The 21,627-nt window shown below is 39.9% G+C and overlaps 5 protein-coding genes across 6 annotated transcripts; 4 read left to right on the top strand and 1 right to left on the bottom strand.

The window, feature by feature from the left end:
- Nucleotides 1-1,485: 1,485 nt before the first annotated feature.
- LOC18018363 (DEAD-box ATP-dependent RNA helicase 18) lies at nt 1,486-5,093 on the top strand. The gene is made up of 11 exons (XM_006398943.2): nt 1,486-1,782; nt 2,059-2,295; nt 2,417-2,665; nt 2,994-3,073; nt 3,145-3,250; nt 3,338-3,451; nt 3,542-3,640; nt 3,742-3,831; nt 3,909-4,015; nt 4,114-4,257; nt 4,611-5,093. The coding sequence occupies exons 1-11, from the start codon at nt 1,513-1,515 to the stop codon at nt 4,900-4,902; spliced, it is 1,788 nt and encodes a 595-aa protein (XP_006399006.1). The 5' UTR covers nt 1,486-1,512; the 3' UTR covers nt 4,903-5,093.
- A 290-nt stretch (nt 5,094-5,383) lies between these two features.
- LOC18018364 (DEAD-box ATP-dependent RNA helicase 18) lies at nt 5,384-8,810 on the top strand. Of its 2 annotated transcripts, XM_024155903.1 has the most exons (12): nt 5,384-5,653; nt 5,922-6,161; nt 6,318-6,566; nt 6,757-6,836; nt 6,907-7,012; nt 7,102-7,215; nt 7,308-7,406; nt 7,507-7,596; nt 7,703-7,809; nt 7,916-8,059; nt 8,315-8,455; nt 8,495-8,810. In XM_024155903.1, the coding sequence occupies exons 1-12, from the start codon at nt 5,384-5,386 to the stop codon at nt 8,628-8,630; spliced, it is 1,776 nt and encodes a 591-aa protein (XP_024011671.1). In that variant the 3' UTR covers nt 8,631-8,810. The 2 variants fall into 2 exon arrangements, with proteins under 2 accessions (XP_024011671.1, XP_006399007.1); XM_006398944.2 differs by having other exon boundaries at nt 8,315-8,810.
- Nucleotides 8,811-10,791: 1,981 nt separating this feature from the next.
- LOC18018365 (cytosolic endo-beta-N-acetylglucosaminidase 1) lies at nt 10,792-14,321 on the top strand. The gene is made up of 11 exons (XM_006398945.2): nt 10,792-11,321; nt 11,571-11,708; nt 11,870-11,979; nt 12,076-12,187; nt 12,274-12,381; nt 12,472-12,584; nt 12,661-12,742; nt 12,850-12,930; nt 13,056-13,111; nt 13,208-13,343; nt 13,455-14,321. The coding sequence occupies exons 1-11, from the start codon at nt 10,959-10,961 to the stop codon at nt 14,175-14,177; spliced, it is 2,022 nt and encodes a 673-aa protein (XP_006399008.1). The 5' UTR covers nt 10,792-10,958; the 3' UTR covers nt 14,178-14,321.
- LOC18018366 (peptide-N4-(N-acetyl-beta-glucosaminyl)asparagine amidase A) lies at nt 14,321-16,207 on the bottom strand. Its single transcript, XM_006398946.2, is given in 1 exon segment — nt 14,321-16,207. A coding segment is annotated over 1 exon segment (1,791 nt). The 5' UTR covers nt 16,152-16,207; the 3' UTR covers nt 14,321-14,360.
- LOC18018367 (sister chromatid cohesion 1 protein 1) lies at nt 16,019-21,354 on the top strand. The gene is made up of 22 exons (XM_024155768.1): nt 16,019-16,107; nt 16,264-16,380; nt 16,465-16,772; nt 17,010-17,078; nt 17,173-17,231; nt 17,324-17,368; nt 17,487-17,506; nt 17,611-17,687; nt 17,903-18,020; nt 18,459-18,525; nt 18,617-18,695; nt 18,844-18,953; nt 19,163-19,260; nt 19,338-19,487; nt 19,578-19,731; nt 19,804-19,892; nt 19,991-20,162; nt 20,250-20,328; nt 20,431-20,573; nt 20,661-20,745; nt 20,819-20,931; nt 21,033-21,354. The coding sequence occupies exons 3-22, from the start codon at nt 16,720-16,722 to the stop codon at nt 21,113-21,115; spliced, it is 1,863 nt and encodes a 620-aa protein (XP_024011536.1). The 5' UTR covers nt 16,019-16,107; nt 16,264-16,380; nt 16,465-16,719; the 3' UTR covers nt 21,116-21,354.
- Nucleotides 21,355-21,627: the final 273 nt, after the last annotated feature.

The raw sequence follows: 21,627 nt of genomic DNA on the forward strand, positions 1-21,627 counted from the left end.
GCTAATATCCTGAACTAGGAATCAACTAGATTCTAGAATGTAAAAGTGCCTTGTGTCTGTGTTATACATAGTCGAAACTTAAAACGATTAATAGTACAGATACAATTTACTCTGTCTCTAAAAAACTATGATTAATAGTACAGATACAATTTACTTCGTCTCTAAAAATGCTATGATTAATAGTACAGATAACTATTTACTCTGTTTCTAAAAAACTATATATTTCGAATTTCTAGATCCATTATATAAACTGTAATGTATGTAGCCGCGTTCAAAATTTTAGAGGCCAGGAACGAAATACAATAAAATTAATTTTCAAATTATTAACTTGATATTTATCCAATTGTCTCTCCATACACATATTCTTTATTCTAACAGTTTATATATTAAAGGTGTATGTGGTCTAATGTAGATGAACTGTATTTTTAAGATTGAAACAATCGTATATGAAGATTGTAGAGCAGGGAAGAGATTTTTTAAACCTGATCAGCATGTGCATTTATGTAAATTTATTTATTAGACCTAAAGCAAAAGCAGACGTGCTTAAACTATTACCAACTTGAGTTTCATTGGCTACTAGGTTAATCAAGTGGGGATTATCTTAATTTATTCCAGGTTTGTTTTGTTAGTTAATTAAAACCAACGAAGCTAGTGGTTTATATCATATTCAAAACTTAAGTTTTTGGTCTGCTCTTTTTTGGATTTGTTTTGTTTGTGGGTTATTTTAATTCGTTTGATTCAAAATTTGATTTAAGTAAGAAAGTCTAAAAGGACATGCAATTATAATTTAGCTGGAAACGCGTTGCAACTTGCTAGTTTTTCTGCACCTAGTGGGATATGATACAACGAACCCCTATGCCGGTCTTCTAGTTTTTTTATTTATTTTATTTATTATATATCCTTGACATCACTTTAATTTATTTTTATTTAAGTTTCCTTTGAAGAATACAACGAGAAAAACTAAAGTGATGTCAAAGATATATAGATTTCAGTTTTTTTTTTTAATAATTACCTTACAGTTTTCTTCTGCAAACACCCCAAATATTCCTTCTCTACAACCATTCAAATTACAAGAAACGTATAAATCGTCATAAAATCAACAACATAGAGGTACTACCTCAAACGCAATAGATATTGGAACATCGTCCATTTTCTTATAACCCAACATATCTTTATCAATCTTGGTGTTATATGATATATCACTAATTTGGAACAAATGATATATTTCAAGTGTTGAATGAAGTGGTAGTTAAGTGATGGGTAAACATTTTTAAGATTTATTTCAAGTGTGGAGAGATATGTACGTAGTTGGAAAAAATGGGCCGAGACCGAGAGAAACCGGACTAAAAACGACCGGATTGGTCACCGGTTCTGTATTTAATTACGGGCCTGCAAAATCCGATACGAAACCGAACCGAATCGAACAGTACGCGGCGTTTTGCTGTCTCTTATAAAAAAGGTCACTTCAAAGCTAAAAGCGGGAGTGAGCGACGAGAAGCAGCGGCGGCCGTCATGGATTCATCGCCGACCACTAACAAAGCTTTAACGGGGACGCGTTTCTCCGACCTCGAACCTCCGCTCTCCGAAGATATCATCGAGGTGCTTGAAAAGTCCGGTTTCGAGTTCTGCACTCCGGTTCAGGCCGCGACGATCCCTTTACTCTGCCGCCACAAGGATGTTGCCGTCGACGCTGCCACCGGTTCTGGAAAAACCCTAGCTTTCCTCCTCCCTCTCATAGAGATTCTCCGTCGATCCACCTCCTACCCTCCGAAGCCTCACCAGGTCAGAGAATTAGCAGAAAATGCCGATGAAAATTAGGATTTTTAAGCATTAAAATCTCGTCAATGGGAATTTTATTGGTTTAGGAATCCCTGTAAAAAATATGAATTTATGAACCTTTTAAAGATTTTTTTAGTGTTAGTGAAAATGTTTTGTTTGGCTGTTTTTATCCCGAAAGTAAAGGGTCTTTTATGTTAGAATTTCGATCCCTGGTTTTGTCATTGTGAGCTGCGTTTTACGTTTTAAGTTCGATGCGTATTATTGAGAATTAAATTACAGGTTATGGGGGTGATAATATCGCCAACAAGAGAGCTATCAACGCAGATATATAACGTGGCACAGCCGTTTGTTTCGACTTTGCCTAATGTGAACTCTGTGCTGCTTGTTGGAGGCCGAGAGGTGAAAGCTGACATGAAGACTATTGAAGAGGAAGGAGGCAATCTCTTGATTGGCACGCCTGGAAGGCTCTCTGATATAATGGAACGAATGGAGATTCTGGATTTCAGAAATCTTGAGGTAGTTTTCTTCTACCGGGACTATATTTCAAGAAGGATGTTTTTACTTTTTAATCTATATCTGGATTGGTTAAGAATTCTTGAGTTTGATAACCAGGTGTTTCTATTTTTTGCATATGTAGATTCTTGTCTTAGATGAGGCAGACAGGCTTTTGGAGATGGGATTCCAAAAGCAGGTGAATAGCATTATATCTCGCTTGCCAAAGCAACGGAGGACTGGCCTCTTTTCAGCTACACAAACAGAAGGCGTTGAAGAGCTGGCCAAGGCTGGGCTTAGGAATCCTGTGAGAGTTGAAGTTCGAGCTGAGTCGAAGTCGGAACCATCCCAGCAGTTAACAAACTCGAAAATACCTTCTGGTCTGCACCTTGAGGTATAATGTCATTGTCAGTATACATATTAATATATGCATATGTTTTGAAGTAGTAATTTTTCCTGTTGTATCCTGAATATCATTTATCATGATACTAAATACTAAATCTTATTTTTGAAGATTTTTCTACATTTTTCTACAACTTGTAAAAGTTCGGTAGTGAAATGATTCTCTTGTAGTTCGCTTGTGTGTGACGGTTGCAAGTTTCTGTATCACAATTCACATGCCTTGCATATGTGCAGAACAAGAGTTGTTGAAGAGGATAGTCTATCTTTGCATTCCCTACTTTATGCATTTCTTAGTGGTTTGTTTCTCCTTGTCACCTCAGTATTTGGAATGCGAAGCAGATAAGAAATCATCACAACTAGTAGATCTCCTCATCAAGAATGAAAATAAAAAGCTTATAGTGTAAGTTTAAAACATTCCACACAGACTCATAAATTTAAGCATCCTTATAGATAGTCTAAGTTTCTCTGCAGATACTTTATGACCTGTGCTTCCGTTGATTACTGGGGACTCGTACTTTCAAAAATTCCTGCCCTGAAGTCGATATCTTTAATCCCCATCCATGGGGATATGAAGCAGGTAAACTACCTTGATATTTTAATTCTCCGTATCATCTCACTGCCTGTTGTTATTAAAGGTTTTGACGAAATCTACTTAATACATCAGAATGCAAGAGACAAGGCATTAGCTTCGTTTACTGAAGCATCAAGCGGTGTCCTTTTGTGCACAGATGTCGCTGCACGTGGACTTGATATTCCAGGCATTGATTACGTAGTTCAGGTAGATTCAGTAATGTTTGTTTCCATCATTATGCCATCGTTGTTGCAAAATTTAGGATTTACAGGTTGAAATTTTTTTATGATCATGCAGTATGATCCCCCACAAGACCCAAATATGTTCAACCATAGGGTCGGCAGAACTGCAAGATTGGGAAGACAAGGGAGGGCCATTGTTTTTTTACTGCCCAAGGTTTGGCTTTGAGCAATTTATATGTTCCCTTGTGCATGATGTTCTCCATAGTTACACTGCAGAGCAAGAAAAGCTGAAAAAATTCCCTTGCATGTGTATAGGAAGAAGACTATGTAGAGTTTATGCGCAGAAGAGGGGTCTCTTGTCAAGAGAGAAAATGCTCTGAGGAAGCATCTGACGTCATCCCGATTGTAAGAAAACTTACATGCATCTCTCTTTCTCGGTCTCTGTTGGTCACAGTGTTTAGTTATTGCTACAATGTATTCAGATACGTTCACTAGCCATGAAGGACCGGGCAGTGTTGGAGAAGGGATTAAAGGCATTTGTTTCCTTTGTCCGTGCTTATAAGGAGCATCACTGCTCTTATATTTTCAGGTTCATGATGCTCAATGATTTTCTGTTGTTTCCAAATATTTTCTCGCTCTTTTAACTTTTTTAATTCAAAAGTTTCTATTTATTCCCTGCCTCTACAGATGGAAAGGCCTTGAAATCGGAAAGTTAGCAATGGGGTATGGCCTCTTGTATCTTCCTTCAATGTCTGAAGTTAAACAACACAGACTTTCCAGTGAGGGTTTCACACCCGTTGAAGGCGTCAAGTTTGAGGACATAAAATTCAAGTAGGTTTTTTCAACCAAAATTCCCTAAAACACTCATTACATTTATATGATCGTCTCTTTTCGCCATTTGGGTACTGTTTTTTGACTGTTTTGTTGCCTAGTAAATCCATCATCTCATAGTTTTACGTTGTGGCACCACAAAAACTAAAAAGTTGATACATTTGATAAAGTGAGTTTTTGTTATACAAATCTTTAGAGATACAACTAGAGGTTTAGATTTAGAGGAAACAAGTTTTCGTAGCCTGAAGTCTTTGTCCCTCTTTTGGTGTAGTGTTTTCATGAATCATATGTTCTCTGATGAGACGAAATGAGTAGCATTTCTCTAAATCCGAGTTGTTTTTGAATAAACGCAGGGACAAATCTCGGGAGAAACAAAGAAAGCAAAACTTACAAGCAAGGAAAGAGAAACGGCAAGAAGAGAAAAGAGAGAAAGGCAAGAAATTCTCGAAAAAGGCGGTTGATGCTTCCGCTACAACTGATTCGAACAAAGCGTCGAGAAAGTTAACAGGAAAACAGAGACAAACCATCCAAACAGCCGAAGATGAAGAAGAAATGGCTCGAGATTATCGGTTTCTGAAAAAGCTGAAGAAAGGGTCAATTAAAGAAGATGAATTTGCAAAACTTACAGGAGCTGATGATTTTTAATCTGATTAGAAGATACAATCCTTTTGAATTTTCGCAAAAACTTCTCTGTCTCTCTTTGTAATCTCTCTGATTCCCTTTCCTTTTTTTATCTTGTGATGTCCAAATCCAACGACGAAGCCATCTTAGTTCTACTTCCACTTTTCTACTCCAATCTCCTTCCCAATCAAAACCTTCAAGGCTTAATGTTCCTAGAAATTTTAATACAGAGCTTAAGAACCGTAACTTTTGTTTTCTTAAATATCACATAGCTGTTAGTTGAGCCGAGAGAGAGAAGACATCAATTTTATTATTGGGGTTTTCAAGAAACCGGACAAAAAACGACCGAACGGGTAACCGGTTCAGTATTTAATTTTGGGTCGGCAAAATCCAACACAAAACCAAACCGAATCGATCGATACGTTTCGTTTTCACACTCCATTATAAAAAGGTCACTTCAAAACTAAAAGCGGGAGTGAGTAACGAGAAGCGTGCGGCGGCCGTCATGGATTCATCGTCGAACATTAACAAAGCTTTAACGGAGACGCGTTTCTCCGACCTCGAACCTCCGCTCTCCGACGATATCATCGAGGTGCTTGAAAGGTCCGGTTTCGAGTTCTGCACTCCGGTTCAGGCCGCGACGATCCCTAAACTCTGCAGCCGCAAGGATGTTGCCGTCGACGCAGCCACCGGTTCTGGAAAAACCCTTGCTTTCCTCCTCCCACTCGTAGAGATTCTCCGTATATCCACCTCCTACCCTCCGAAGTCTCATCAGGTCAGAAAAATTGGCAGAAAATGTCGACTAATCTGGGAATTAGGATTTTTGGGCATTGAAATCGCTTTAGAGCATCAAGAGTAGCTTATGCCTCTTTTAAGACTTTTGATTTTGTGTGAATCTTCTGAAAGTTCTTTCTTTTCCTATGTTTTACTCGGGGATGTAAAAGGGTCTTTTATGTTCACAATTTCAATGTTTAGTGTTTCGATTCTGAGAGTTTTAATTTTACGTTTTAAGTTCGATGCGTATTATTGAGGATAATTTACAGGTTATGGGGGTGATAATATCGCCAACAAGAGAGCTATCAACGCAGATATATAACGTGGCACAGCCGTTTGTTTCGACTTTGCCTAATGTGAACTCTGTGCTGCTTGTTGGAGGCCGAGGAAAGGTAGAAGCTGACATGGAGACTATCGAAAAGAAAGGAGGCAATCTCTTGATCGGCACGCCTGGAAGGCTTTTAGATATAATGGAACGGATGGAGATTCTAAATTTCCGAGATCTTGAGGTAAGTTTTCTTTTTGTCTCACATTTCAAGATGGATGTTGTAAATCTACATCTGGACTGGTTAAGTTGTCTAAACAACTTGAAGAAAGGCTGTTACTTTAAATTGGTTGAAATCTGTAATTCGATAACCGGTGAATGAATCTTTCCGCGTGTGTAGATTCTTATGTTAGATGAGGCAGATAGGCTTTTGGGAACGGAGTTCCAGAAGCAGGTGAATGACATTTTATCTCGCTTGCCAAAGCAACGGAGGACTGGCCTCTTTTCAGCTACACAAACAGAAGGCGTTGAAGAGCTGGCCAAGGCTGGGCTTAGGAACCCTGTGAGAGTTGTAGTTCGAGCTGAGTCGAAGTCGGAGTCTTCCCAGCAATTGACAAACTCGAAAACGCCTTCTGGTCTGCATCTTGAGGTATTGTAACGTCAATATTTAAATACGTATATGCTTCGTGATAGTAAGTTTTCCTGTTTATATGTCCTGCATTACTGTGACTTGATTTTTGAAGATTTCTCCTACTCGTAACCATTCTCTTGGTAGCCCTTCTGTACCAAAGTATTGTTTCTTTTTTTCTGCAACGAGTGCAAGTTTGCTGTCTCTGCAGTATTTGGAATGCGAAGCAGATAAAAAATCATCACAACTAGTGGATCTCCTCATCGAGAACAAAAATAAAAAGCTTATGGTGTAAGTTTAAAACATTTTACAAAATACTCATAAAATTAAGCATCCTTATATAGTCCAAGTATCTCTGCAGTTTCTTCATGACCCGTGCTTCTGTTGATTACTGGAAACTCGTACTTTCACAAATTCCTACCCTGAAGTCCATGTCTTTGATTCGTATCCATGGGAAGATGAAGCAGGTAAGCTACCTTGATAAATTTTAATTTTCAATATCATCTCATTGCCTGTTGTCATGAAAGCTTCTGATGAAATATACTTTACACTTCAGAATGCTAGAGACAGGGCATTATCTTCGTTCTCAGAAGCATCAAGCGGTGTCCTTTTGTGCACAGATATCGCTGCACGTGGACTTGATATTCCAGGCATCGATTGCATAGTTCAGGTAGATTAGATAATGTTTGTTTCCATTGCTTTGCCGTCTTTGTTGCAAAAAAATTTGGGATTCAAAGGTTGCAATTGGTGATGTTCATGCAGTATGATCCCCCAAAAGACCCAGATGATTTCATCCATAGGGTCGGCAGAACTGCAAGATTGGGAAGACAAGGGAGGGCCATTGTTTTCTTACTGCCCAAGGTTTAGCTTTGAGCAATAATATGTTTCCTTGTGCATGATGTTCTCCATAGTTACATCGCCGAGCAATAGCTGAAAAGAATTCACTTGCATTTGTTTATAGGAAGAAGACTATGTAGAGTTTATGGACCAAAGAGAGGTCCCTCTTCAGGAGAGAAAATGCTCTGAGAATGCATCCGATGTCATCCCAATTGTAAGAAAACCTCCATACCTCTCTCTCTCTCTTTCTCTCTCTCTCTCTCTCTCTCTCTCTCTCTCTCTCTCACAAGATGGTTTAGTAATTGCTACAATGTCTTCAGATGCGTTCAGCTGCCATGAAGGACCGAGCAGTGTTGGAGAAGGGATTAAAGGCATTTGTTTCCTTTGTCCGTGCTTACAAGGAGCATAAATGCTTTGACATTTTCAGGTTTTTTCATGAGGCTCAGTCATCTTTTTCTGGTTTGCCAATATACATCTCGCTCTTATAACTTTTGTAATTCAAAAGTTTCTATTTATTTCCCCTAACTACACAGATGGAGAGAGCTTGAAATCGGAAAGTTAGGCATGGGGTATGGCCTCTTGTATCTTCCTTCAATGTCTGAAGTTAGACAGCACAGACTTTCCACTGAGGGTTTCACACCCGTTGAAGGCGTCAACTTTGAGGACATCAAATTCAAGTAGGTTTTTTTTTCCAAAATCGTTAAAACACTCATGTCCATCCTCTGTTTTCTAAAAAATGTTACATTTTGGTAAAATGAATGTCTTTTACATATCTCTACTCGTAAAGACCTGGTTTAAATTCAGAGGAAACAATTTTTCTGTAGCCTGAAGTCTTTGTCCCTCCTTAGGTGTAGTGTTGTCATGAATCATTTGCTCTCTGAGACGAAGAGTAGCCAATTCTCTAAATCCGAATTGTTTTTGAATAAACGCAGGGACAAATCTCGGGAGAAACAAAGACAGCAAAAGTTAGAGAAAGCAAGGAAAGAGAAACAGCAGAAAGAGAAAAGTGAGAAAGGCAAGAAAAGCTCGGAAATGGTGGTTGATGCTTGTGCTACTACTGAATCTTACAAAGTGTCGAGAAAGAGAAAGTTATCAGGAAAACAGAGAGCGAGAAATAGAAAGTTAACAGGAAAGCAGAGACAAAGCATCCAAAAAGCTGAAGATGAAGAAGAGATGGCTCGAGAATATCGGTTGGAGCGAAAACGGAGGAAAGGGTTGATTAAAGAAGAAGATGAGCCTGATGCCTGATGATTCAATCTTCTAAGAAGCAAGAAACCTTTCAGGCTTGGATTAGAGTAGCTTGTTTTAACACATTGCCATTTGCTTGACGTCTAACTTCTTTTACTGGGCAGCTCTTAGGAAGGTGAAGGGTGCAAATCCCTTTATCCTTGTCTACATCAAACCCCTAGAGCTGGTTTGAAGTACTTATTTCAGCCAAAAAAGATCATAATAATAAGAAAGAAGCAAAATTTGCATAAAAGAAAACTAACTGATGGTCTGAGCTTGATTTCTCAATGGGGAAGCTTAATAATGAGCTTAGCCAATAATAAAAGTAAAGCATCATAATTCATGCATGAGGAAGTTAGGTATCCACGTGCGTAATAATAAGCTTAAGTTAGGTATCCCTTGTATCACTATAAATAAAAGGTTTGGGTGCTTACATAAACCAAGTCAAGTCCTGTACTTATACAACCCTTGATCCTTATAAACCTTCTGTATGATTGTATCCACTATGTGTCTGTAAATTTGGTGGTGAATCTCCGCATATTCGAGGAACAAAATTAACTTGACAGTTGTTATAATCTTTAAAAAAACGCAATCAGATGGATTGAATAACAAGCAGTTTCCAGAATAAAGAAGTCAAAACGAAATACGTATGCATTTCCATAATCTGATGTCAAAATGCCCATCACATCATCAACATCTCGAGCGATGGAGAAATGTGACGAAGCGAGCCGGAGCAATTCAGTGACGAAGAGAGCCGGAGCAATTCAGTAACTCCGCCAATCGCCCATTTCAGAATAGCCGACATTCTCTTCTCCGGCGAACCAGATAATCATCTCGGCCGATGACTAATTCTCTGCAAAACGAAACGGCAATCCAATAACAAGCAAAACGCATATAATATTAAATGATGTTAATAACGTTTTATATCACTGGAGTTAATTTGACGGGCGGTGACCTAATATCAAATGATGTTAATAATGTTTTTGTATCACAGCGTTAAGTTGACGGACTGTGAAATATAGGAGACATGCTCCTAAGTGCTTAAAATTGCTCAAAAAAAAGCACCAAAACGACAATCCAATCTAAAGCAAAACGCAGCTCACTCGCTACTGTTCTCATTTTGGCCAAAAATGAGCAAAATTCGTGGTCTATCTGGGAAATAAGGCCTAACGCGCGCAACGCGCACTTGGTGCGAATGGGAATGTAATATGTCTTTTCATGCGCGTGGAGTAACGCTCTGACTTGGATTTTTTTTTTCTTTTCTGTTAAAATCAATAAACAACGAGTATTTTATATAGTAAACGACATCAATATTGCATGTTATGCCGTTTTTAGGCAAACCAAAACGACGAGTATTTTTAAGTTTCCTCAAAATAAAAACTAGAGTACTTCAAGATGAGATTTTTCAAATGAGTATCAAATATCAAATTCTCTGAGCTTCAGATTTTGCTCGTCGAGAAGAGCGGAGAGACGAAATCAGGTCCGTGTTTGCACAATGGCGACCGAATTCCGCTCTTCGCCTCTTTCAAGTACGCCGATAGTCTCACCGTCGTCGGAATCTGCTGGTGCTGCTGGGTTGTTCTCCATGCCGGATCCAAAGACGGATTGATTCAGGTCTGATCTGATTATGCATAGTGTCGCCTTGTATTTTGATGATTTCTGAGCTCTTTAATGCTGATTTAGCGGTTTTTTAGCTGAAATGTAACTAATTTGATTCAAAGTTCCAAGTTTTAAGTTTCCGGTTTTGATTCCGTTTGCTTGTACACAAGCATTACATAATTTCTGCTCCTCATTAAGGCTTAGATGTCGTAGCAATCTTAAGGGTACAGGTCATATGGTTTTCTTTACTGCAAATACAATCGGGTTCCTTTTGCTCATTTGTGCACGGAGGCTTGAGGTTTCATGCAAATGGATTGTTTGGAGATTGAAATGAGAGGTTGTTGAACGATACAGATAACAAGAGAATGAGAGTAAGAGTAAGAAATGGGGAGGTGGACGACTATGCTTCAGTGTTTTTTTTTTTATAATAGAGAACTCTCCTATGTGTTTCTTCAGCTAAAAGGCAATATGGCCATCACTAGATTTTGTTTTATTTCTTACAGTAAGTTTTCACCCAAATGTCAATATCTTCCTAGTAGACTGTGCACGCTTGCACATGCTAGTAAATGCTCTCTATATTAATAAAGACACACTTGAGACAGTGAAAATAATTAAAAAACAAAAAAAAGATCTCTGTGTCTTCTTGCTCTTCTTCGTCTTCGTCTTTCACTCTTTTGCCGTTGACTCGTTTGAATTTGGCAAAACCATTCTCTTTTCTCTGTAAACTCCTCTCCTTCTCCGTCGTGAGCCATGTCAGCTCCACTTCCACCTTTCGATCCGACTAAGCCATCGACACCAATCTCCTTCCCAATCAAAAACCTTCAAGACTTGGAGTCTCGCTCTTACTTCCAATCATTTCATTTCTCCTTTAACCGCTCCTCCGTCTCTCTCCGACGGAACATCGGCCGTTTGCCTGACCGATCTAGGCTCTTGGTTTGTCACGACATGAAAGGAGGCTACGTCGACGATAAGTGGGTTCAAGGATGCGGAAACAACACCGGTTTCGCCATCTGGAATTGGTACTTGATGGACGTTTTTGTCTACTTCTCTCACTCTCTCGTCACTCTTCCTCCTCCTTGCTGGACCAACACTGCTCACAGACATGGCGTCAAGGTCTCTACTCTACTTTACTCTGTATATACAACCCCTCCTCATGATCTCCCCATCTAGATGAGAAAATGTTTTGACTTCTCAAAGTCTGATTATTCATAGTTGAGTTAACTGAAGAGAGAAAATTGATGGTTCCGAGTTTGAATGTCTTGGGTCCTGGAAGCTTTGTTAGAAAGGCATAGAAAAGTTGTGTCCTTAGAAATGGGATCTTGGTTTCTAAGGAATGATTCTCTTGTTCTTGTGTTTCATAAGGTATTAGGGACTTTCATCACAGAATGGGACCAAGGGAAAGCTACGTGCAAAGAGTTGTTGGCAACAAAGGAGTCTGCGCAGATGTACGCTGAGCGTTTGGCAGAACTTGCTGCTGCTCTAGGCTTTGATGGTTGGCTGGTGAGGTTTTTACTACAGCTTTGTTTTTGTTTTACAATTCCAGTCATCTTCTTCATATCTTTGTGAATGATTTCACCGTGTGAAGCAGCATCTGAAACTCTCTTGAGAAGTAGATTATTATTATTGCCTTCTAAGTAGACCTTATCAATTCTTACTTGCAGATAAATATAGAGAACGAAATAGATCAAGTTCAAATTCCAAATTTGAAGGCTTTTGTAAGCCATCTAACAAAATTCATGCATTCATCTGTACCTGGGGGTTTAGTTATATGGTGAGTGTTTTGAAGCCTTTCCTTTTCAAACTCACTCTTTTTGTGTTCTCTTTCTAGACTATACTGATCTTTTTAGTTAATTTTTTTTCTTTGCAGGTATGATAGTGTCACTGTTGATGGTCTTCTTGCTTGGCAAGATCAATTGACTGAAAAGAACAAACCTTTCTTTGATATATGCGATGGAATATTCATGAACTATACATGGAAGGTTTGCCCTCTCACTTCATTCACTTTCTTCAGCCCCATTCCTTCTAATATTTTTTGATTCTGATTTTGAGTGGCTATCTCTTTCAGGAGAACTACCCCAAAGCATCAGCTGAAATTGCCGGTGATAGAAAACATGAGGTGTACATGGGAATAGATGTGTTTGGTCGGGGATCTTTTGGTGGTGGCCAATGGACGGTATGTATATTACTTCTCACAAAATCATTCGTATTAGCTTGTCTCTGTCATATCCAAGCTGTCTCGTTAAATTCTTATACATGGTGGTAGGCAAATATTGCTCTTGATTTGCTTAAGAGAAACGATGTGTCAGCTGCAATATTTGCTCCTGGATGGGTATACGAGACCGAGCAACCACCTGATTATCATACGGCACAAAATAAGTAATACTTATTTGTCCATGTGATGGTAAAGAGGAACTGTGTGAATCTTATCATCATGTGTTCTGTTTTTTCTTAGATGGTGGTCACTTGTTGAGAAGTCTTGGGGAATAGTTCAAAGATATCCAGAATCCCTACCTTTCTACTCAGATTTCAACCAGGTAAACTGAATCTCAGTACTTCGTTTCCTGAGATGCAAATGACTGGTTATTATTCTATGTTCTGGTAAGTTTTGAAACTACCTTACTCTTTTTTTATTATTATCCAGGGCCTTGGTTCCCATGTTTCACTGGGAGGTCGAATATTGTCAGATGCTCCTTGGTACAACATTTCATGCCAAACTCTGCAGGTTAAATATGCACTCCTTGTTCCCGATTCTTTTGCAAACATCTAATATTTATTAGAACGATATAACTATTTTTGTTCGTCACATTCTTGTTCTAATCTTGTCTCCTGTTGTGTTCTTCGTGACAGCCACTCCTAGAATTCAATGAAGGCAAGAGTTCAGAGATCATGCAGGTCACTGTTGAGTGAGTTCTGACCCTAACATATTTGATTTTCGAAAAGCCTAGGAAGAAATTCATTTTGACATCTGACAATAAAAGCACACAAATTTAATATGGTAGTGGTCGAGAAGCATCATATAACGGAGGAGGGAACGTCAGTTTCAGAGGAAAACTAAAGAGGAATACACATTTCACAGCAAGACTCTTCAAACCTCAGCTTCAGCTTTCTGGCTCCCCCATCTCGATTTCCTACTCTGTAAGTCACTGATGCATCACATTTCGATTAATTGATAAGATTTGACCTCTTCTTCATCATATACATAGTTTCAAACTTCAAGTTTACATGTAAGTGTTTGGACTGGTGCAGGTCAAATCAGATGAAAGATCTGTGCTAGGCATTCTGCTCCGTTTTTCATCTTCTTCACAGGAGACAAAGTCTTTACTTATGGCGCCCAATGAATCCATCCCCAGATTCAGCGACATGTCCTTGCCATGTCTTCTCACATCAACACGGACCACATCCAATTGGACAGTGCACGAAACAAACCTTGTTCTGGATGGACACACGCTGACTGAAATCTCTGCCTTCTGCTACAGACCAGATGATCTCACAGAAGAAACCAACACAGTAGAATATTTTGCATTGCTTGGGCATATCTCTATCAAGTGCCAGCAAAAAACCGAGCTTTTCCCTCCAGCGTCATCGTGGATAATCGAGGCTCATAACATACAATGTGTACCGGGAGATTCCGGCTCCAGGGCCCTAAGTTGTAAGCTAGAATGGAGGTTGAAACATCCTGAGGATTCTGTGTTTACAAGGTACAATGTGTATGCAGAAAAAGTGAATTCAAGTGCTTACAGGCCAAGGAAGGTTATGGAAGAACCGAGAAGCGAGAAAGTGTTTATTGGAACGGCTCATGTTGATGCTTATTATGTGTCTGATATGGTCGTCGGATCAGATGTGAAGGAAGTCCGGTTCGTGGTTCAGACCTGTGGTGAAGATGGTTCATGGCAGGAGCTGGATGCTTCCCCTAACCTCCTGGTTGAAGTAGAACGTTTTCGCACTAAGCTATGTTGTGGGTTGATTTGATTTATGGTCCATTTCGGAACTTGCAATTCCATGGGATAATAGAGAGAATCCGTGAGTAACAATGATTATGATGTTGATGAAAATAAATTATGACGTTGAAATAAATCATTTGAGCATCAACTTGGTTTGCTGGATGATTGGTTTTTATACAAGCATCTTTTATACAAAACAAGTGTTTCATCTTCAGCTGCGCATTGTGTTGAGTTATGAAGACGAAGCGCAAGCATCAGATGAGCTGTCTTGGGAGATCTTTCCATTGGCTGCAACAAGGGTGCGTGAATAACAGCTTAAGTCATCGATGTAGTTGAAACTCTGTCTTGTGCTTGCTTCACCTGCCAAGACATTGTGATCTTCAACCTCCATCCAACCATCTGAGTCCTGTCTGTTGAAAACTTGGGTCAAAGCTTCTCCAGCTGAAAATCTCTCGTTCAAGGCGTGTGAAACATTCGTCACGAGCAGATACATATCCTTGTCATTGGTTAAACCTCTAAGAGTAGAAGTGATCACCGTGAGTGGATATGTCCGCTGGTGAACAACTCGATTCACAGGTTTGCCTGATTCAGAAGTCACCTCCACTATCCTTTTGGTCTTCACTCTCTGCTCAACTCTCTTGTAAGCTCCGTTTTTCTCAAACCTCACCAAGCTACCAACTTTGATCATGCTTTTGACCATGGTGGTCAGATTACCTTCACTTGATTTAACCCACCCATCAAATTCACTACGTACCTCTGCTTCAACCCTAAAAGACCCATCGAGCTGTTCAAACTCTTCCTGTCTCACCATGTGACGACTCGGGCTATCGTAACGCCCAGACCCAGCTTCAACATTCGAAGACCCGTGATCCAGCCAGAGGTGCAAATTGGCGTCCACAAGCCAGTACGATATCCCATCGTTGACACTGAGAGCAAACTCATGAGACTTTCCATCTAAAAGCAACCCGAGAAATGGTGTCAAATCCATGTCGTATGAAGGTAGATTGAATGCACCAATTGCAACAACTGGTTCCCAGAACAAGGGATTGATTCCACCTGTAAACATCACCGGAAATGGCACCTCTGATCCCACGTATCTCCCGTCTATCTTCACAAGAACCTCTCTGTATGCACCATTGCCACGACCAGTTGCTAGATTGTTCGTTCTGATGTACGAATTTGGCGGGTTTGAATACCAGAACTCGTCGTTTCCATGGAAAGAAACGTATAGTTCCAACACAATCTTACGAGTGTTGGACGGAATTTGAATTCTTTTTGAGTAAGTTTCTGCTGGGTTCTCGATCATGAACCAGAACCCTCTGTTTCCTCCGTCACATACTGGAATAATCAAATCTGCAGGGGTTTGGTCTTTTCTATCGGATCCAGCAATCTCTAATCTGCTTCTGATCTTCGGATTTTGCTCAATAGGATTGAATTCGTAAAATATGAGAGTGACATTGATATGATAAATGCCAGTGTAAACATCGTTGACGATGTTCTCGAGCATCATTGTGACATTTAGGTCGGATCTCATGAAGAGCGAGGAGTACCTGGAGACGTCTTTCCGAACATTCCAGAAGATTCCGGTTGGATTAGGCTCTGCAGTACTGGTGCGGAGTAGCTCCACCCCGCCGAGCCACAAGCCGGAAATGCGATCGTACTGATCGCCACTTGAGGCGGCGCGTAGGTCAAGCACAACATAGGACCATGGCGGCGATGTACAGCCGGAAGGTGGAGTGTATGGAGCGGTATAGGGAGGTCCATCGATAGTGTTTCCGAATGAATGGCGGAGGAGGACATGAGAGCACGACGGCGTGAGGCCATCGGACGGTAAGGGCCGCCTGAGTTCCTCGTATTCCTGGGGCTCGTCCGGTGATCGGAGAGAAGTCAACGCCGATTTGAGGAATCGGTCTGGCGAAGAAGGAAGAGAAACGGTGGTAGCAATGAGAAAAGCAAATGTGAGTAAGAACTTAACGGCGCCGTTTTGGTTTGTCGCCGACATTTTTATCTTCTGTGCATTTGATTATCCGATCTCGTCGCTGCAAAGCTTAATGTCGATGGAGAGAGAGATGGCAAGAGCCGTGAGTAAACACCAGAGCGTTTTATTTTTCCAGGATCAACTACGTGTAGTTTTCCCTCAAAAGATGGCAGGCGGTGTAAAGAAAAGGTTGAGGCTGGAGAGCTTGACAGTGACAGTGTGGGGTCCAGCTGCGGTAACGGAATTCAATAGGGTATACTAGCGTCACCTGTGGTTAATTTATACGCTGTGTACGTGTCTAAATATGAGAGGGTTACTGATAATACTTTCGTCACAGCCGCGTATCTTCAACATTACTACTGACATGCTCCCTCTCCCTCCGATCACACAGACTCACAGAGAGCTTTTCCCTTCTTATTCTCATGGCGGGTTCATAAATATATACAGACAGCTTTACACATTAAAAAATACGAAAACTAAATATTTTCTCTGATTCAGCGTTTTCTCCAGACTCCATAGACGCAACGAGTTGATTCTCTCTTCTTTTTTCGTTTTTCCTCTTTCTGGGTTGGAGTTTTTCTTAAGTAGAACAATGTTTTACTCTCACCAGCTTCTAGCTCGAAAAACTCCGTTAGGTCAGATATGGTGAGTCAAGTTCTATCAGAGAAACGTTTTCCGATTGTTTCGTGATTTTGCAAGCTTTGTTTCTGTATGGAGTTTATTCGTCTGTTGTTTGAATTCGCTATGGGAACTTCTTCGTCCCGATCAAGCACTTCTTATTGCTACAATCGCCACTCTGGTTTCCATTGTTAAAGAGTGTAATCTATCAACCTCTGTTTTTTGTTTGTTTTTCTTATCTGTTTATGGTGTTCGTTCTTCAAGGATGGCTGCTACGTTGCACGCGAAGATCAATCGGAAGAAACTAGATAAGCTCGATATCATTCAAATCTGGTTAGTGGAGATCTGTTCGTCTTATTTTTTTTTTATCCCGTTTCGATTTTTGGGTCGTCCTGACGTTGATCTTACATTTTCTACTCTCCCACAGCGAAGAGATTCTTAATCCGTCGGTTCCAATGGCTCTCAGACTCTCTGGGATTTTGATGGGTATTCTTTAAAACTGAGCTAATCGGAATTTAATTTGTTCAGTTCTTCGCGTTCTGGGTTTGATGATTCTCAGTCTCTTGTCTCTTCCTTAGGTGGTGTTGTGATCGTTTACGAGAGGAAAGTGAAGCTCCTATTCGGTAATTTTCGGATTCAATCATATCTCGATTAAATTTGAATTCTGGTTTCAGTTTCTACTCTCCTCTTTTCCAAACTTATGAGACATTGCTCTTTTCTGGGTTTTCCTTTGGTTTTCAGATGACGTAACTCGCCTTCTGGTAAGCAAACTTTTTCCGATCCTCTTTTGTTTTTTTTGCCCGTCAAAATCATATTTCCGTACTTCGATTTCTGGGTTCTCACACGTGTTTGTTTATCTTCTCAGGTAGAAATTAATGGAGCGTGGCGCACAAAAGCAGCTCCGGATCCCACTTTACTACCTAAAGGAAAAACCCATGCCAGGTATTTACTATTTCGCTTCTTCTTCCTTTGTCTTTCTCCTGTCGTAATGCCATTGGAGGATTCTGAAGGAAAACCCAAATCAATAGAACAGTCTCGTGAAGAACAGTAGAAACGATTGCCGTGCTGGATTTTTGTTTGTGATTGAAGAATTCTGAAGGAAAATCCAAAACATAAGAACCCTTGATATGATTGGCGTTTTGGGTTTTGCTTTGCAGGAAAGAGGCTGTTACGCTGTCTGAGAACGAGGAAGCGGATTTTGGAGATTTTGAACAGACTCGTAATCTTCCAAAATTTCCCAATTTCATGGATTTTCAGCAGACTTATATTTCCATGGTAACCAAGCCGATTCCCTGCGTCTCCGAGATTAGATTGGAATTACGACGAAATTGTAGATTGCTGAAACATTTATTTTAGTAACTTGAAAGGACATAAAAGGAATTTATATGGTCATTTTTCATTGTCCATAGAAGGATAATATGGTAGGAAATAAGTTGGCGCATAAAGTGCATCGGAAGACTTGGTCTAACTCAAGCATGTGTTGAATTGCCTCATTTTAGTCTGCGTATCAAAAATTCTCTGTAGAACTTGAAAAATTATCATTGAACATCGCTCATGATTTAACGTGTACCTATGGGTTGTGGAAAAGGACCACGCACAAAAAATGTTACTGTTAATGTGAGTTGATCATAGCGTTCATCTCCTTATAAACCAATGAATATTCATGTGCATCTTCAGTTGAACTAATTCATTGCGTGGCTTTTGTCTTTGCAGCGTTTAGATGAACCCATTGTTAACGATAACCACGAGCAAGAAGATCTTGGACAGCAACTCCATCAAGGTTTCCATCCTGAGACATGGCTTTCATGAATATACGACATAGTAATAACTTATTAAGTGAATCCGCTTGTCAATTTCTATAACATTCTCAGCTGATGCCGACAATATTACACTCTTTGAGTATCATGGTTCATACCAGACTAACACTGAGACGTACGATCGTTTTGAAAGGTTAGTTTTCAATCCCATTTTCGATCTTTGGTCTTGCACTCCCAGATCGTAAACCAATTCCATAATTTGTTGAAGTTAGAAGTTTGTAGCGTTCCACTATTTTCTTTCCTTTCGGCAAAAAGTTGGTGAATATTTGTTCATCTCTCAGATTTGACATCGAAGGAGATGATGAAACTCAGATGAACTTCAGTCAAAGAGAAGGCACTGAAATACCTCCAACTCTCATCCCATCACCACCTCGTCATGACATTCCTGAAGGTAATTAGTTGTGTCACTCTTTTATGCTATAATGGTGGCATTTGGTTACTGTATGAGGATGGCTTGAGCGAACCTTTAGTGTAATAATCATGAATCTGACCAGGGAATATACTTCTGTAGAAGGCTTGACAAAAAGATCAATGATTTATAGAACATTGAGTTTCATAAACAGAACAGAAACAAATTTACTAACTTGTAGCCATCTGCAGGAGGCAACCCCACAAGCCCTCAGCGCCAGGAGCAACAAGAGCACGGTAGGGATGTATCTGCTGAGCAGATGGAGGAACAAAACATACCAAATAGAGAGGTAATTTCTCTAACTAGGAATACTTTCATCTCGTGATAAAAGACATGAAATTGGATTTTTTTTTTTTCTGCATGCAGGAAGACGATAGACCACGGCCAGCAAAAAAGAGAGCAAGAAAGGCAGCTACTTTAGAGATGGATTATGAGCAGACTATTCTCGGTGGTCCTCAATACCAGTCATGGCTCCAGGATGCTTCTAACATTCTCTTGGGGGGCAAAAAGAGAAAGGTAAAAATTAGTGAACGCCTTGGCCTTTAATGTAATGACTGATGCTCATGTTGGCCTAACATCTAGATTTTTTTTTTTTTTTTTTGTTAGGCTCGAGGAACCATCACCCTAAGTATGGAGATTTCTAAACGTATGAATATGCCACCTACAATGCTCTTTGAAGAGCATATGGGCAGTTCTTACCCACCTCAGCTTTACGAGCTTTGGTCAAAAAGCACTCAACCTCTTCAAACCTCATCATCTGGTCACTTTCTAACCATCATTGTTGCCTAATGTTTTCTCCATGTTGAAACGAATCTGACATATGGTAATGCAGATGCAGAAACTCGACGCCCTGATTTCTGCGCAGAACAATCTCCAGGGTTTGTCCAGGAGAGAATGCAAAGCCACTATCAGACAGACTATGTAAGGCGTGGAAGCATATCCTTTCCTGAAAAAGTTTAGTATCTCAATAAGAGAGAGTCCCAATTAAATATTCTCTTACTGAGAGTGGATGTTTGCAGCATCAGGGCAGTGAGACAAGCTCCCAAAATCTTGGTAGTCCCGCAGAAAGACTTCGGAACACTCTTGCTGGGAAAGATGCTTCAATAGAACGCTTGATGGATGGATCTCGAGCAAGGCCTGAAAATAATACCCGCCAGGCTTCTGATATTAGCGTGACGCCATTCTATTCTGGTTAAAACCTTCCCTTTTATATTCATCATCAGATATAGCTTGGTTTTGTGTCCTTATATATATTTTTTCTATTTGATAAAATTGCAGGAGATGACGTGAGATCCATGCCTAGTACACCATCCGCACGTGGAGCAGCTTCGATTAACATAGAGATTAACTCTAACAGGTTAAGAACAACATCTATGTATTTCTGACACTTCAGTAGCAAGCACAAAGAGGTTTTCCATAGGAAGAGGATCATTAATTCTTCTTCCGGTTACTATAACAGTCGCAGGTCCAATAGGAAAAGGGCGCATTCCTCACCAAGAAGAGGACTGGAACCAGTAGCGGAAGACAGACCGTGGGAGCACCGTGAGTATGATGACTTTCAGTTTACAATGGCACCTGAAAAGGGTTTCACAGCAGACAACGGTAAATTTTTTCCCATTGTCTCTTGATCAAAAACATCATCTTACAAACCTTAAACATGGCTTTCTGTCTATGCAATCTCTTTCACAGAAATACTAGTTGAAACTGGACCTACACAGACTCAAAGGCCAGTGACTACTCACTCAGAAGAGAAGATAACAGACAGCATCAAAAGGTAAGAGATTCACTGTTATTTGAAAAATCTATATATTGAGTGACAATGATGAGATGTAAAAAACCAAACACAGTCAGCTCAAGACACACTTTGAAACACCTGGAGCTGCTCAAGTGGAATCTCTTAACAAGCTCGCTTTTGGAATGCACAGAAACGCTGCAGCTCAACTCTTCTACCAGTCCTGTGGTACTTTATAACTACCTCTCTAGTTCCATCACTTAAACTTACAGGACGCATAACTGAAAAATCTGAGTAACAATGATTTTTTCTATCTTATTTATTTCCAGTGTTAGCGACTCGTGGAATGATAAAGGTGGACCAAACACAGCCTTATGGGGACATCCTCATTGCAAGAGGACCCAATATGTAAGGTTCGAGCTCTAAATTAGAAAAGGTTGTTCCTGAGTTGTTTTTTTTGCTAATCATATTTAAGGAGAAAGAGAGAGAGATAGCCCATAGATTTTTAAAATCATAACGACTAGACTAGCGTTTCTGAGCAATCATGGTTTCACTAAATTCCTTTGTTTGGTTTGGTCCTTTGGTTATTACTTATCACTACTTCAGACGGCAGCTTCGTCCGATACACATGTAATTATACTCTACGATTTTTTTCCGGTTTATATATTCAATTTCTTACCCGGTTATTATATATTCATCGTCCCTTTAGAAATACGATTAGAGATACGGCAAACAATAATTTAACATTTACACCGTTGACAAAGAAAATGGCAGCCACGTAATAAGCAACAATTGCTTCCATTTCATAACAAGACATGTAAATCTCCTTAATTAGTCGCACTCACGTCTCATACAATTGACAATTCTCAACAGATGTCGGTTTACAAAATAAATAAATTATTTACGCAAATATTATAAAAATAT

The sequence above is a fragment of the Eutrema salsugineum genome, unplaced genomic scaffold (genome assembly GCF_000478725.1).
Source record: "Eutrema salsugineum unplaced genomic scaffold, Eutsalg1_0 scaffold_2, whole genome shotgun sequence".
In the NCBI taxonomy this organism is placed as follows: Eukaryota; Viridiplantae; Streptophyta; class Magnoliopsida; order Brassicales; family Brassicaceae; genus Eutrema; species Eutrema salsugineum.